A 16,145-nucleotide genomic window follows, 5' to 3' on the forward strand; every position below is an offset into this window, starting at 1 on the left:
CCATCCCAAGAATCAGTCTGGTGAACCTTTGTTGCACTCCCTCTATGGCAAGTATATCCTTCCTTCGGTAAGGAGACCAAAACTGTACACAATACTCCAGGTGTAGTCTCACCAGGGCCCTATATAATTGTAGTAAGTCGTCTTTACTCTTATACTCAAATCCTCTTGTAATAAAGGCCAACATACCATTTGCTTTCCTAATTGCCTTGCTGTACCTGCATGTTAACTTACAGTGATTCGCGTACAAGGACACCCAGGTCCCTCTGAACACCAACATTTCCCAATCTCTCACCATTTAAATAATACTCTGCTTTTCTATTTTTCCTACCAAAGTGGATAACTTCACATTTCTCCACATTATATTCCATTTGCCATGTTCTTGCCTACTCACTTAGCCTGTCTATATCCCCTTGAAGACTCTTTGCATCCTCCTCACAACTTACATTCCCACCTAGCTTTGTATCCTCAGCAAACTTGGATATATTACAATTGGTCCCCCCATCCAAATCATTGATATAGATTGTGAATAGCTGAGGCCCAAGCACTGATCCTTGCGGTACCCCACTAGTTACAGCCTGCCAACCCGAAAATGACCCGTTTATTCCTAGTCTCTGTTTTCTGTCCGTTAACCAATCCTCAGTCCATTCTGGTATATTATCCACAATCCCATGAGCCCTAATTTTGTTTAATAACCTCTTGTGTGGCTCCTTATCGAATGCCTTCTGAAAATCCAAATACACCATATCCACTGGTTCCCCCTTATCTATTCTGCTAGTTACAACCTCAAAAAACTTGAACAGATTTGTCAAACATAATTTCCCTTTCATAAATCCGTGTTGACGCTGCCCAATCCTATTATTATTTTCTAAGTGCCCTGTTATCGCGTCCTTAATAATAGATTCTAGCATTTTCCCTACTACTGATGTCAGGCTAACTGGTCTATAGTTCCGTTTTCTCTCTCCCTCCTTTCTTAAATAGTGGGGTTACATTTGCTACCTTCCAATCTGCGGAAACCGTTCCAGAATCTATGGAATTTTGGAAGATGACAACCAATGTATCCATTATCTCTATAGCCACCTCTTCTAAAACCATAGGATGTAGGCCATCAGGTCCAGGGGATTTATCAGCTTTCAGTCCCATTAATTTCTCCAGTACTTTTTTTACTAAAACAAATATCTTTTAGTTCCTCATTCTCGCTAGACCCTTGGTTCTCCATTATTTCCGGGAAGTTTTTTTCTGTCATCTTCTGTGAAGACAGGCACAAAGGCGCGATTTTACCGGCACTCAGAGGCGGGTCAGAGGTTAAAGTCCTATTGATTGATGGCAGGTCCCGAACCCACTGTCAACCCACCTCCAAACAGCCTTCCCAAGTGTCGGGTCCCCGATTTGCAAATGGACCCGACACCTAGCAGCGGGAAACAGATTAAAGGCAATTACCTGCCTATTAACAGGTGCTTGTCAGTAGTTTTCAGCCTGTTTTTCGATTTTCCCACTTCTGGGTTGGGTTTCACGATATCTGGACACCACACCAGGTAAGTGTGGCATGTTGTGAGTTTGGTGTAATGTTTGTGAAAAGATGACAACTGCAGAAGTGGTGTGAAGGATGCAATGTTGCACATGGTGAGTTTCAGAGCAAAGAAAATGTTGGTTACTGCATTTTTAAAACATTTACAGATTTCTTTAGCTTACAAGTTTTAAAATCCAAGTATATGTCCAGTGCCACCTCATTGGGAGAACCTCTCTCACCAGTGACAGATCACTTCTGTCATCTCACCTGCAGCTGCCATCTATTCCAGTAAATGGAGGGAGTCATTGGAGAGCCTGGGTGCAAGAGTTCACCTTTGTGCAGTGATTGTCAGTGTTTTCAGCATCTCAATGCTGTCTAACACTGAGAAATCAAATGTCAAAATAAAATTGTGCATGGTCCCTTTAAGGAAACTGACAGATGACATGTCATCAAATGATGTCATCAGATCCGCTTCCTGTTAATTGGCCGTTACAAGGTCAATCAAGGGAAAATCACGTCTGTGGAGCGGAGGCAGCTGGGGGTGGGACCGGAACCCGGAAACCAGCTGACCCGCACCCACCCCGACACTGAACACAAAATTGCAGCCAAAGTATTTGTTTAATTTCTCTGCCATTTCCTTATTCCCCGTTATAATTTCGACTGTCTCAGCCTGTAAGGGACCCACATATACTTTCGCTAATCTTATCCTTTTTACATACCTATAGAAGCTTTTGCAGTCTGTTTTTATGTCTCTCACTAGTTTACTCATATTCTATTTTCCCATTATAAGCCTCTTCCTTTGGTCTAATACTATCTTTAACTTCTTGTTAGCCACAGTTGGATCACTTTTCCTGTGGGGGTTTTTGCGTTAAAGGCATGTATATTTATTGTAAATTATGTATTAATTCTTTAAATGCTAGCCATTACTTGTCTACCGTCATACCTTTTAATGTAGTTTCCCAATCAACCTTAGCCAACTCGCCCCTCATACCTACGTAGTTTGCTTTGTTTAGATTTAAGACTCTAGTTTCGGATTTCGCTAAATCACTTTCAAACTCTATATAAAATGCTATCATATTATGGTCACTCTTTCCTAAAGGCTCCTTTACTACAGGGTTATTAATTAACCCTTTCTCATTGCATAATACTAGATCTAAAATAGCCTGTTCCCTAGTTGGTTCCTCAACATACTGATATAGAAAACTATCTTGTATAAATTCCATGAATTTGTTCTCCACACTCTTACTGCAAATTTGGTTTGCTCAGTCTACATGTAGATTAAAGTCCCCCTTGATTACTGTATTACCCTTGTTACATGCACCTCTAATTTCCTGATTTATACTCTGCCCTACATTACAACTAATGTTTGGGGGTCTATAAACAATTCCCACTAATGTTTTCTGCCCCTTGCTGTTTCTTAGTTCCACCTAAACTGATTCTACTTCTTCATTTTCGGAGCTTAGATCCTTTCTTTCTATTGTCTTTATCCCATCCTTTATTATCAGGGCTACCCCTCCTCCTTTTCCATTTTGCCTATCTCTTCTAAAAGTATCCTGGAGTATTTAGTTCCCAACCTTGGCCACTTTGCAACCACGTCTCCGTAATGGCTATTAGATCAAACCTATTAATTTCAATCTGCACTATTAATTCATCTATTTTGTTGCGAATGCTTCGAGCATTCAGATATAGTGCCTTTAGCTTTGATTTTTTTCTCTTTTTCCCTGCTGTCACCTTAGTCACTGATGCCCTATTACCTTTGTTACTCTCTCTGTCCCTTCCTGACCCACTCTGCTTATTTTTACCCAAAACTCTACTCTGCTCCAGAGCCTTGACATTTCTCTTATTGCTTTTAAATTTACTCCTTCCTGAATCCTCCCACCCCCTCTTCCATTAGTTTAAAGCCCTCTCTACTGCCCTAGTTATTCGATTCACTAGGACACTGGTCTCAGCCCAGTTTAAGCGGTTCAAATCTCTTTTGTTATTTTGCCATGAATAATCTTTATACTGGTTTCAAATAGCTATAAAAATGGGAAGTTTGGAGACTGGTATTCACTGCCTGTCTTAGGGCTGTGGGTTCAAGCATCTCTCCAGGAGTTGAGCATTTCATCTATACTGACACTCCAGCATAATACTGAGGGAGTGCTGCATTGTTGAAGATGCCACCCTTCAGATGAATGTCTGCCTGTTCCAACGGTTCAGGTGGGTACAAATGTTCCTGTAGCACTGTTGGAAGAGTAGGAACTTCTACTGGTGTGATGAACAAAATTCCTTGCTCAACTACCACCAAAAATGATTAACTGCTGATTCATCTCATTGTGTTTGTGGAATCTTGCTGTACACAAAAATGTCTGCCACATTTGCCTACATATCGACAGTCAGTACAATTGAAAGTCATTAAATATCCTGCTTTGACATGTCTATTACAGATGTGATAAGGTGCTATTTTAATGCAAGACTTTTTGGGCTGGAAATTCATTTTGGCCCGTTTTCAGGCCTGAAATAGGCGGTGCACTGGGAACGTATGCCAGAAGTCGGAGGCCTGAGGTTCACCCAAAATTGGGTCTTGGGCCTCATCAGCATATTACTGGTGAGTTGCGGATGCCAATCCGGCATCCAGAGGCAGCTTGCTGGTTCCACGAGTACGAAGTTGGGCCGGCTGCCTCCCCAGCAGCGGCCATCATATGGGACCAGGGAAGTGGGGGGCAAGAGAATGGGAGTGGGGTGATCATGAGCTAGCAGCAGCCTTCAGGAATGTTTTGGAGCCGGGATAAGCACTCTTGCTCTCCCCCCACCAACCCGGCTCCACATAAAGGTAAGTTTTTAAAAATGTACTTACTTTGAGGCTGCATGTAGAACCAAAAAGCTGAGCATCGACCAATTTCACTGCTACGTCCTTAAACACGTGTTAGGCCCCTCATTAACAAATTCAGTGGTCTTATTGCCTGCTAAATGCGACAGCCCTGGATACTTGACAATCGTATGAGGCCAATGCAGCATCAGACATATTTCAGGAGTCCTTGGGGCCCAGGGTGTAGCCCACCAAAATTGTCCTTCTTGATCCCATTTTTTCCTCGGAAAATGGGCGCTATGTGGAGCGAGTTCTACCCCTTTATCTTCATTTTTATTTCATTGGAGTTTGCTTCAGGCATTCTCCAACTTTGCACATGTCCAGTCAACAAATTTTACGGCATGGCATACTGCCCTAAGCAGCAGTATAATGACTTAATTTAAAGAGACTGTGGAGGGATGCAAATGTTGCCAGGTAGTGAATACCAGTCTCCAATCTTACCATGCTTATAGTTACATGAAACCAGTACGACAGACAAACAAGTATCAAAAGGGATTTGAATACAGTACTGTTAGTGTGCTTACATCAATATTGGATGATTTATATCAGAACAGCCTTTATATTATATTTATTATGCTCGGAGGTAGCAAGTAGAAAATGGGGAACAAAAGTCCTTGTTGTTGGCACTCTTCATCAAAAGAAAAATATTCCATTTACCAGAACTGCTGTTCCTCAGTTTGATAAGCATATAAATTTACAAACAAAACTTCTGGACTGAAACAATGTCCTTGGACAATATCAGTGCTTTTAATAATGCTATTATTATTATATTTTTGGAAGAAATCACATAAACCCCGGAGTGGTTTATGACTGACAGCAAATGTAAAATAATGTTAAATGATGGCGTGATAAAGCAGGGAGAAAACAAATTCTTCTACCGCTCAAACAAGTAATTCAATTGAGGTTTGATGCCTCACATTACTTTCCACTGCTTCCAGCCAAGCAAAGCTATATTAATTGCCTGAGTGAACTGTAAATGTGTTCAAGGCTGTATTGGATCAGCAAGAACATGAAGTATTGGAAAATGATGAATTATTGTGCCATGGTACAAATATTGTTCCCTGTAAGGTCTGGCTGATTGCCAAGTCTCAAAAAGTTTTTTTTTGTAACTGAACAAGTTACAGTACTGTTAAAGAGTGGTTGTCATTTAATAGTGATGCCTGAGGGCACTGTTGTAATTCTAAACTAAACGGATTTTTTTTTAGACTAAAAGCAGCCCCCGTCTGCCTGTCCTATTTTGGTATTCTTTTATCAATACTTGTGGTTCCGAATGACAGGAAGTTCACTTCACCCAAAGCCACCAAACGGCAACAACTGTTTACACTTCGCACAGGAGTGTTGCGTGTTGAAGGGGCATCATCATCCTGGGATGGGTGAAGAACAGAACAATTATTGGTATGCTTTAGAACAACCTAAACTATAACTGATAGCGACAGCGGTATCTAAGGTTCATTAATTGCTCTTATTGCTGAATTTGAAGAGGGTAATCTTTGAGTTATTTAAATTCTTCTGAAATCAGCATCACAACTCTGTATCCCATGTTCCCATCCTGGAAACTGACTGTCAGGAATCTCAGTCTTGCAAGCCTGACATTTTTGGCATTATTGTCCCTTTAAAACACTTGGCTATTTTGATTATTTGTTTTGACAGGTCTTACATCAGATTAATGGATAGTTAGTGTTTCTTTTAAAGCTTCTGGCCTAGAAATTCAGTAGCGTTCGCCAGCCGTTAACGCCTTAAGAGGGGTAGATTTCCAGCGCTAGGCACTTAGCGCCCGGGCGCAGTCCGAACTGCGCCTACGCCCAACTTCAGTTGACATTTAGCGCCGGCGCAAAGTGTTTGCGCCCGCTCAGCTGCGCGCGCAGCTTATGACGTCATTTCGTCGTGCAACGCTGTTTGTGCGCCCCAAACCGGAAATTCAGTGGCGCCCGCCCAATGTGGGCGTGGCGCTGTTAAGAACTGTGAACTGGAATGCAGCAGAGGCCCTGCGGGCCTCGGGGAGCGCTAATTAAAGGGCACTTAGACTGAACTATAAAGGCCAGCCATTTTGCTGCCATGACTTTAGTGCTTTGGATTTCTGGACAGAGACCAAGGAACAGACCTTACTGATTTGGGACAACATAGGAGAGGTATTTTTGGCTTCTGGCCAGAGCTTGGAAATTAGACTCATTGTGATTTCACTGTTTGCAAGTTTATTATGGGGGCTGCATGGGGTTCCAACCCTCAGTTCCAGCATTATGTGCGAAGGGCTCGCAGACGCTGTGTGAGAGGGCCAGCCATGCCTAGACGCAGAGGGGCCATCAGGCGTCGGCAACGTAGGTCTTACCCACTCAGGGAATACCGGCAGCAGGTGTCCTATCTCACCATGACTGCCGCGCATTGTGTTAAGAGGCTGCGCTTCAGAAGGGAGGTGGTTGCAGAGATCTGCCAGCTGCTTCACAGAGATCTGCGTCCACAGCTGATGTGCAGGACGTCTCTGTCGGTGGAAGTGAAGGTCACGGTGGCTCTGAACTTTTATGCAAGCGGCTCCTTCCAAGCCGCTGCTGGGGACATAGCGAACATCTCCCAGTTCGCCGTGCATCGCTGCATCCGGCAGGTCACCGATGCCCTTTTCGCAAGGAGACACCAATTCATCTCCTTCCCCATGACCCTAGAGAGGCAGGGGTAGCGTGCAGTCGGATTTGCCAGGATCGCCGACTTCCCCATGGTGCAGGGCGCCATTGACTGCACGCATGTGGCTATGCGGGCACCTATCGACAATGCCGAGGATTACCGCAACCGGAAGGGCTACCATTCCCTCAATGTACAGCTGGTGTGTGACCACAGGCAGGGCATCCTAGCTGTCAATGCCCGCTTTCCAGGAAGCAGCCACGATGCATTTATCCTGCGCCAGACTACTGTGGCTGACATGTTCCAGGCACAGCCTCCACCAAGGGGATGGCTTATTGGGGACAAGGGCTACCCTTTGTGTACATGGCTCATGACCCCGCTCCGTGCGCCCAGGACCCCTGCGGAGGAGGCATACAACGAAAGCCATCAAGCCACAAGGAACATCATAGAGCAAACGATTGGCGTCCTCAAGCAACGGTTCTGCTGCCTGGATCGTTCCGGCGGATCTCTACAGTATTCGCCGGATAGAGTCTCCCAGTTCATCGTCGTTTGCTGCATGCTGCACAACCTGGCTATCCGCAGGACTCAGGCACTGCCACCTCGCGTTGGACCACCACCTCAGGAGGACGAGCAGGAGGACCATGAGGAGGAGGAGGAGGAGGAGGAGTACCAGCCCAGGAGGGACCCACAAGGTCCAAGGGCCGTCCGCCGGCGGCTTATTGAACGACACTTCTAGGCCCCCTGTCAGGGAATGGCTTGTGGCAACGAACGCACCTGAATGCAGCCGCTCCGCAAGCCCTCAGCCGGTTAACGCAACAACCACTTGAAACATGACACCTGGACAAGCTGAATAAATAAAAAGCTTTATTTAACAAACTCAGGGCCCTTCCCACATGAAACAGAAAAACAGACAAGACCCCCAAAAAACAGTCAAAAACATATCTTACTCCCACAACCTGGGGAGGAATAACAAAAATTGTCCTTCCAATTGGCCTTCATCCTCGGCCTTACCAAAATAAGCCCCCCCGCTCCAGAACACAAACACCCCCATATAAAAAAACATTTGCCTTCATCTTCGGCCTTACCAAAATAAGCCCCCCCCCTCCAGAACACAAACACCCCCATATAAAAAAAACAGTTGGCAACACACTCTACTTGGTGTGCCGAGAGGGCGAGTCCTTGTGCAGGCTTCTCCGGCCCCTGCCCGACCTGTTGCTCCGCCTCAACCTGGGCCCTGTGGGTGTTGCAAGGCTGGGGGAAGGCTCCTGAGGGGCACAATGCGTGACGGCAGATGCCCTTGGGGGTCGGCCTAGACGAGGTCCAGCCCTGGAGGGGCCGGCTGCTGACTGCTGCAGCTGTGGCTGGCCAGCAGCTCGTCGCACCTTGGCTGGGGGAGTGGCAGTGGCAGCAATGGGGGCAAGCTGGCTGATGCCAGGCGCTCGCTGGTCGCCAGAGACACTGGCACTCGGCCGGCCTGGCACTGCAGCAAGCGCAGCAATCTGGTGAAGGCCAGACCGCTGTGCTGCAGCAGGGCGGCGGGTGCCCTGGCGATGCTTCCGTGACACAGCGAGTGTGGCAGAAGTGAGTGCGCGAACTGCCCTGGTCTGTGCCCGCATCAGATCAGCCAGTGTCTGGACGGCACCACTCATGAACTCGCGACTTGCGTCCTGTGCTGCCACGAGTTGGTCGACACCCCTGGCCTGTGCTGCCGCGAGTTGCTCGACACCCCTGGCCTGTGCTGCCGCGAGTTGCTCGACACCCCTGGCCTGTGAGTCCCCGAAATTGGCCACACTATGAGCCAGGGACTCAGTGGCCTGAGGCAACTGTCCCACAACCCCCATGAACTCGTTGTGGCGCCGCTCCGAGGCCGCGGACATTTCATCAAGGAGGCGCACCTCCTGGGCGAGGACCGTCTCCGGACTGGAGGGCGGACTCTCCCTCTGGGGAGAAGGCCGCCGAGCTGCCTGACCCTTCCCGCGTGCCTGGACGCCACTGGGCCCAGCAACTGCCCTCCCCTGCAACACTTCCCCCCTCTGGGGAGAAGGCAGCCGTGCTGCCCGACCCTTCCCGCGTGCCTGGACGCCACTGGGCCCAGGAGCTACACTCCCCTGCAACACTTCCCCCTGGCTCTCCTCCAGGCAAGACGTGTCCCCTCCATTGCCATCCCCTGGCGCGGATGAGGGTTCCCCCGATGTGCCGCCTTCCTCTTGGTCCTCGTCATCCTCCTCTTCCGAGGGACTGGCACTCTCAGCTTCAGGGACCTCCTCCTCACCAGCTGAAAGCAGGAAGGCACAAGAGTAGCTTTAGAGTGAGGACAGGGCGTCAGCAAGGGAGGCATGAGTAGTGCCATTATGCGCATTGGTGGGACAGTGGCAAAGGATGTAGATCTGAAGCGCAAGGGGAACCAGAGAGGTCCAAACGGTCATGTCCTTACCATTGGGTCCCAGCACAGGGTCGGCATCTCCAATAGCAACGGGGCCAGTCACCCGGCCACGCACGAGTCGCGCCACGCTCTCCTCCAGCTGACTGAGCTGCTGGAACTGGGGACCGCCTCCCCCGGTGACAGTCTGGCTCTTCAAATTCCGCGCCAGCTTGGCCTGCAAGAGAAAGGACGGCCTCTAAGTACAGTGTGGTGCCCTGTTGTTGTGTGCACTGCCTCCCATGGTCGAATAGCTTGGCCAGTGTGTTAAGTGCAGAGAGTGCTATTGATGATCATGCCAGTGCCATAGCTGCGGGAGGAGGGCTGGCCATTAGGCCTTTGAGGTCCCTTTGCCCATAATGTGAGGTGCACATGCAAGGATGAGGAGGACACTGGAAAGGGTACTCACCCTGACCAACCGACTGAGGTCGTTGAACTTCTTGCGGCATTGGTCAGCAGTCCTGGGGACATCGCTGTTGGCTGACACCCTCAGGGCGATTTCCCTCCAGGCTCTCCTGTACTGCCTCCTGGGAGCCTTCTTGCCACTGTCTGGGCACAAGATCTCTCTGTTCTTTTCCAACCCCCTAAGCAGCACCCTCAAAGCATGCTCTGAGAAGCGCTGCGCTCGTTCACGGGCCTTCTGCATGGCTTCAGGCGCTATTTGGGTCCACCAGCAGTGTTCAGGCCTAGCTGCAGGGCTCCACTATCCAGGGCGTGGCTGCAGACAAAGTCGACCCTTCCCCCTTTAAGAGCTGGCCGGCGTCAGGGTGTCTGCTGTCAATCAAAACATGACCGCACCTGCGCTGCGCCCGGCCTCGGCGTTATCAGTCCGCACCGCCGGCTTAGCGCCTAAAGATAGGAGTGCAACGCCAGTTTCAGCGCTCACCCAAACTCCTTGGCCAAAGCTACTGAATTTCGGCGAAGTGGCCTCCACTTTCCAGCCCGACTTTACCGCCCCAAAAGTGGCTATACTGAATTTCTAGGCCTCTGTCTGGACCATGTGGTTGTTAAAGCTGTAGTGCCCCATAGTTACCTCAATTACATATTATTTCAATCTACTGGAAGGCATGGCAGAAGCTAATCAGTTTTAAAAATGAATGGCATTGGTGATAAAACTGTTCAAAGTTTTACAACTTTTTTTAAATGCACACTGTATCATCCTCATGATTCTTTGTTCTTCAACCAGAATTCCAGACAGTAACAAAAATAGAAGCTAGGGTAAAGATTGGAGCTCACTATATGAGTACAAAGATAACAAAATCCTTCAAATGGCTCAAAATGAAAACTTAAATACCTACTTGATGGATGGTACAAGAAATATACTTGCAAAAGGGCTTCTTGCCTATATATTGGAAAATGCAATTTGTCCTGCAAAGCTGGCTAAAAGTGTAGTGAACTGATTGTGCACAATTTTCCATGGTCAGCTCATTAGCATAAATTATTTAGAGCCCAAGGCCTAAATGGCGGGGGGTCGAAAAATGATGCTTCAAGTGGAATTTAAGAGGATGCAGACACTTAATGAATGGGGGAGGGCAGGTTCTTAACATAAAAAATTGGAGCAGGAGTAGGCCATACTGTCCATCGAGCCTGCTCCGCCATTCAGTAAGATCATGGCTGAGCTTCTACATCAACTCCACTTTCCTGCACTATCCGCATATCGCTTGATTCCCTTAGTGCCCAAAAATCTATCAATCTGTCTTGAATAAAATCATCGACTGAGCATCCACAGCCCTCTGAGGTAGAGAATTCCAAAGAGTCACAACCCTCTGAGTGAAGAGGTTTCTCCTCATCTCAGTCCTGAATGGTCATCCCTTATCCTGAGACTATGACCCCTAGTTCTAGACTCTCCGGCTAGGGGAAACAGCCTCTCAGCATCTACCCTATCAAGCACTCTAAGAATTTTATACATTTTAATGAGTTTACCTCTCATTCTTCTAAACTCCAGGGAATAATGGTCCATTCTATTCAATCTCTCCTCATAATACAGCCCTCTCATCCCAGGAATCAATCTAGTGAACCTTCGCTGCATCCCCTCCAAGGCAAGTATATCCTTCCTTAGGGAAGGAGACCAAAACTGTACACAGTATTCCAGGTGTGGTCTCACCAAAGCCCTATAGAATTGCAAAGACTTCCTAGCTTTTATACTCCAACTCCCTTACAATAAAGGCTAACATACCATTTGCCTTCCTAATTGCTTGCTGTACCTGCAGGTTAACTTTCTGTGATTTGTGTACAAGGACACCCAAATCCCCCTGAATACCAACATTTACTAGTCTCTCACCTTCTAAAAAATATTCTGCTTTTCCATTCTTCCTACCAAAGTGGATAATTTCACAAATAACAACAGAAAATGCTGGAAATACTCAGCAGGCCAGGCAGCATCCGTGGAGAGAGAAACAGAGTTAACATTTCAGGTCTGGGACCCTTCATCAGAACTGGAAAAAGCTGGAGATGTAACAGATATTAAGCAGGTGCAGAGACAGGGAGGGGGGGTTAGGAGGGGAGGAAGGAGTAGAAAGAACATCCTGTACTTTTGTAAGAGGCAGGAAAGATAAAATGTTGCAAATGGGAATGGCAAAAATCATACTGCATGAAACCTACCCACCTAACTTTGTATCATCAACAAACTTGGCTATATTAAGAGCCTTTGGAAAGGCTCCAAAGGCATTCCAACTCATTAGCATGCTTTGCCAATTCTGAAGGGGGAGAGTGGAAAGAAGAGACAGGCAAAAAAGTGAAAGGAAAATTAATGTGGAAACACAAAATGGAGTCTGCAATCAAGTGCCAGAGGCGCCCAATGCCCAATCCCTTGTTTGATGGCTGATGAAGTGGAGATAGTTGCGAGGAGTAACAACAGAAAATGCTGGAAAAACTCAACAGGCCAGGGCAGCATCCATGGAGAGAGAAACAGAGTTAACGTTTCAGGTCGATGACCTTTCGTCAGAACTGGAAAAATGCAGGAAATGGAAAGCAGGTTATATATAGTTGCGAGGAGAGTGGCCTGTTTGCCACTCCAGGGCACAAAACCTAAAGATCAGCATGTCAGCATACCAAGAAAGAGATTTGAGTTTGTAGCTGACTGTTTCTGTTACTGGTTGTGCCAGCCTTCAGGTTCATGTTGGTTGCAGGTCTCCCTGCAGCAAATGGCCTAACTTTTTATCTGAGTTTCTGCTGACCCATAGCCTGTGATGCCATAGTCACTGCCAGGTAGGTGTGCCGGGAGCTGCAGATGTGGTTGGGATCATGGCAGGTGCAGGCAATCAGGCTCTGCTGGCAGTTGGTCACTCTAGCATTCCTTCTTTCATCCAATACTACCTAAATATAGAACTTGCACTCGTATAATGCCTTTCATCACCTCAGGACGTCCCAAAGCACTTCACAGCCAATTAATTACCTTTTGAAGTGTAGTCACTGTTGCAATGTAGGGAAACATAGCAACCAATTTGTGCACAGCAAGGTTCTGAGAACAGCAATGTGACAAATGGCCAGATAATGGTCATAGGAGGCAGCAAGTTGAGATAAAAGGAATATTTGGGGAGTAAGGATAGTAAGGAATATGGAGAAAGGATGGGAAATTGGGATTAACAAAATGACAAGCAGGCTCAATGGACTGAATGGCCTATGTTGGATGAGAACACTGAGTTGCTCCAATTATTTATTCCTCATTATACTCATTGTCACCACTGATCATACATGTACATTGTTTTAGAATTGTTGAGCAAAATGCTATTCTCAATTGAGTTGATAATGGTATTGGGAATGAAGCAAAAGTGGATCTGTCTCATGGGAGAGAGGTGGGGGGGGAAAGAAATTTATTGTATTTCCATCTTTGTGACATTGCCAAAACATGGTGGTGTGTCACGGAGCAGTCAGTGGTTGCTAGTGTCTGTCCTTCTAGGTGCAGACATAAGTGATAGCATCACTGTTGATGAACAACACACTGTAGTTACCCAATTAATCTTTGCACTGACAATATGGGGGGGGGGGCGAGTTTTAACATGCGGGAGCGGGTGGGATTGGTGTGGGTGGGAGGTTAGTTCAGCAAAAAATGGAAGAGTGTCGGGAAGTCGACTCCAACCTGTGAACTTCTGGCTTTTATTCAGGTGGGACAGGGGGAGGGCAGCCAATCCGTTCCCAAGAGGCGGGTTGGCATTTCAAATACGTTAATGAGGCTGGAAGCCTTGGATTTAACCTACTTTGCAGGTTTAACACTGGCCAGGCAGGTTTCCCGGGCCTCGGGAAGCACTCCTTGTGGGCTAGGAGGAGCAAGAGTGCTTCCTCCTGGTCCCCCAAGTTCCCCCACCACCAGACAACCCCCCTGCACCCCGGATCGGACCACCCCTGGGGTCAGAAATCGGACCGACCCTCCAACCACCGCGCCCCCACCCCGCCTGGGTCAGGAATCGGACCCCCGGGGTAAGGGATCGGACTCTCCCCCGCAAGGAGTGCTTCCCAAGGCCTGGATTGTGTATCAGAACTACCTGGTCTTTTGGCCTCTTCTCCAGCGTTCCCTGCCCAACTGGAAACCACGCCTGTCAATCAGGCTTACTTCCGGGCGGGGAACTTCTCAATGACGTAAGATGCACACTGTGGAGTTAAACTCCAGTGTTTGGGGAAACCCAGGCTTCTCGCCTGGATGTTAAAATGTTAACATTTCTCCCTATCTGTCCACCTTGGGATTCTGTCCCTTTCAACACATTAAAGCCAATGAGAATGTGAAAGAAACAGGGTGCTCTTTGCTTTTTCTGTATTGTACCACTTTTGCAATATGTGAAAAAATATGTGCAGCACACCTTGTAATTGCACCATATATCACCAACATTCACTTAAAGCAGCCAGAAATGAAGTTCCATTAATAATGGCTGAAATGTCTGGGTGGGAACAAAGACAGGTAGATGGATCTAATCCAGCTTGCTGTGGGTTAGCTGTGCCAGCGAGAAAATGGAAGGAAACAGTAGGTTTTCCCTGATTTAAATTGCAAATTATGTTGGTGCATAAATTTTTTATTTAAATTATCTAGAGCTTATTTAACTAAACACCAGAACCTCTTCCATTTTAACACTTCCTATTGTTCCCTTAAAATCACAGTTTCAAAGTAAATGAAAATGTAAGACAAGTTTGGCAAGGATACTTCCCAACAGGAGTTGTTTTCTTCACTCGTGTTTGTGTATTTTGCCGGATCATGTGTTCATAATTTGTTTCTATCACAGACTTAAAACCAACAGATTTTATCTTCTTCAGCCATCAATCTTGCATTCATTCCTCAGGTGAACAGATACAGCTTCAGTCATTTATAATTAAAAATGCTGACAGATTGTGACAACAAAATAGACTTTGAAAGTTTGTCACTCATTTGCAAATATGTCTGGAGTTTCCTAATTAGGTCCCACTCAAATGTTGCTGCTCCTGTGCGCAAAGTAATTAATCAGCCTAAAAATATGAATGCTTAGATGTTCTGATCATTAGGATTATCTGTGGCCTGACCACCTAGGGGTTTATTATACCCTTCAATTCAAGTTATAAATGTGAATGGCTGAAAGCCAAATGTGTGAGAGAAAATCATTTTTACAACTGGCGGCTAAATTGACTTCAGCAGAATGAAGCCTCCTGTCAGTAATGCTAGAAAGCAATTGAATACTATTGTCATCTGATCTCATGGGGCAGAGAGTGTTCCCCACTAGGGTCACACAGCAGGGACCATTGCGCAGTTGTGTGTTCACTGATGTTACCAAGGCTGTTCCTGTCATTTTCTTAAAGGAGCACTCTCTTCATGAAATCATTATTTGCAAATGATTATTTGTCTACGTACACATCGTGATGATCAAAATTATACCAAAGAAAATCCTTACCTCACTTACACACAGTATCATGGTAATGGAACAGAACCACTGATCTTCTTGGTCCCTAAACTATATTTAGGCCAATGGTGTAAATAGAGAGAGAGAGACCAAATTTAAAGCTGCAATTTAATTTAGTCCTAATGACAGCAGAAGGGATTTCAGGTTTAGGATTTTCATGAACACTTCTAATACATTTAAAACAATATTTTATATTTTCTGAGTATGTATTCAAGTTTTTTTAATTAATTTTCTCATTTTTATATCTCCTCTCCTGAAGGCAGTGAATGTTATTAATGTACAGCTACACAGCAGCAGCAGCCCTTCCACATCTAGCTCAAGTGAGTATGCTTCATGTATGTGCCTGGGCATGGGTGTTGGAGCGCTATTCAATCATGAGGGGCATCACAACTGAGCTCAATCCTGTCCTCACCTGAGACTCAAACACATACACTTTTCAACCGGAGTCAGCAATAGGAGTAGAAACCCTGCCTGAAGTGTCCCCTCCTTCATCTAGGCATGCAGAAGAAAGGAGAACATTAGAAGGGGAAAGAATTCCAATAACATTCAACACTCAATCTTAATGCAGTTACATTTCTCTGCATAAATTGTTTAATAAATAACTACAGAAACATTGAATTAATCAGATTGAGCACTAGTTACTTCAAAAATTACTTTCAGACTTATCCCTGTACTCTATTGCCCTTCCCAGCCAGGTAGCACCTCCTTGCCTATACCTCCAATAGATTTGTTTCTCGGTGGTTGACATCTCACTACCCAAAAGGTTGACCTCTTGAGGCTGCACTTTGCTTCTTTTCCTAAAAAGTGCTTCTTCCCTTCTGTAGTATATCCTTCACCTATGTCCCTAAGAGTGCTGATATATTTTCAGAGGTCCTGCTTAACTTTATCACACATTATGCTGTC

General features: G+C 46.2%; 1 protein-coding gene across 3 annotated transcripts in view; it reads right to left on the bottom strand.

Moving 5' to 3' along the window:
- The window catches only part of LOC147102713 (uncharacterized), a 75,380-nt gene that overhangs the window by 38,701 nt on the left and 20,534 nt on the right, over positions 1-16,145 (bottom strand). For all 3 annotated transcript variants that reach the window (XR_015073072.1, XR_015073071.1, XM_085963440.1), the window contains exon 2: positions 15,655-15,734. Coding sequence is in view for 1 of the 3 variants with exons in the window: in XM_085963440.1 (XP_085819566.1) it covers positions 15,655-15,734 (80 nt within the window). In the remaining 2 variants the exon portion in view is untranslated. The remainder of the gene's footprint in view (positions 1-15,654; positions 15,735-16,145) is intronic.

The sequence above is a fragment of the Somniosus microcephalus genome, chromosome 21, assembly GCF_052327205.1.
Source record: "Somniosus microcephalus isolate GS21.2 chromosome 21, FLI_Smic_1.0, whole genome shotgun sequence".
Classification (NCBI taxonomy): Eukaryota; Metazoa; Chordata; class Chondrichthyes; order Squaliformes; family Somniosidae; genus Somniosus; species Somniosus microcephalus.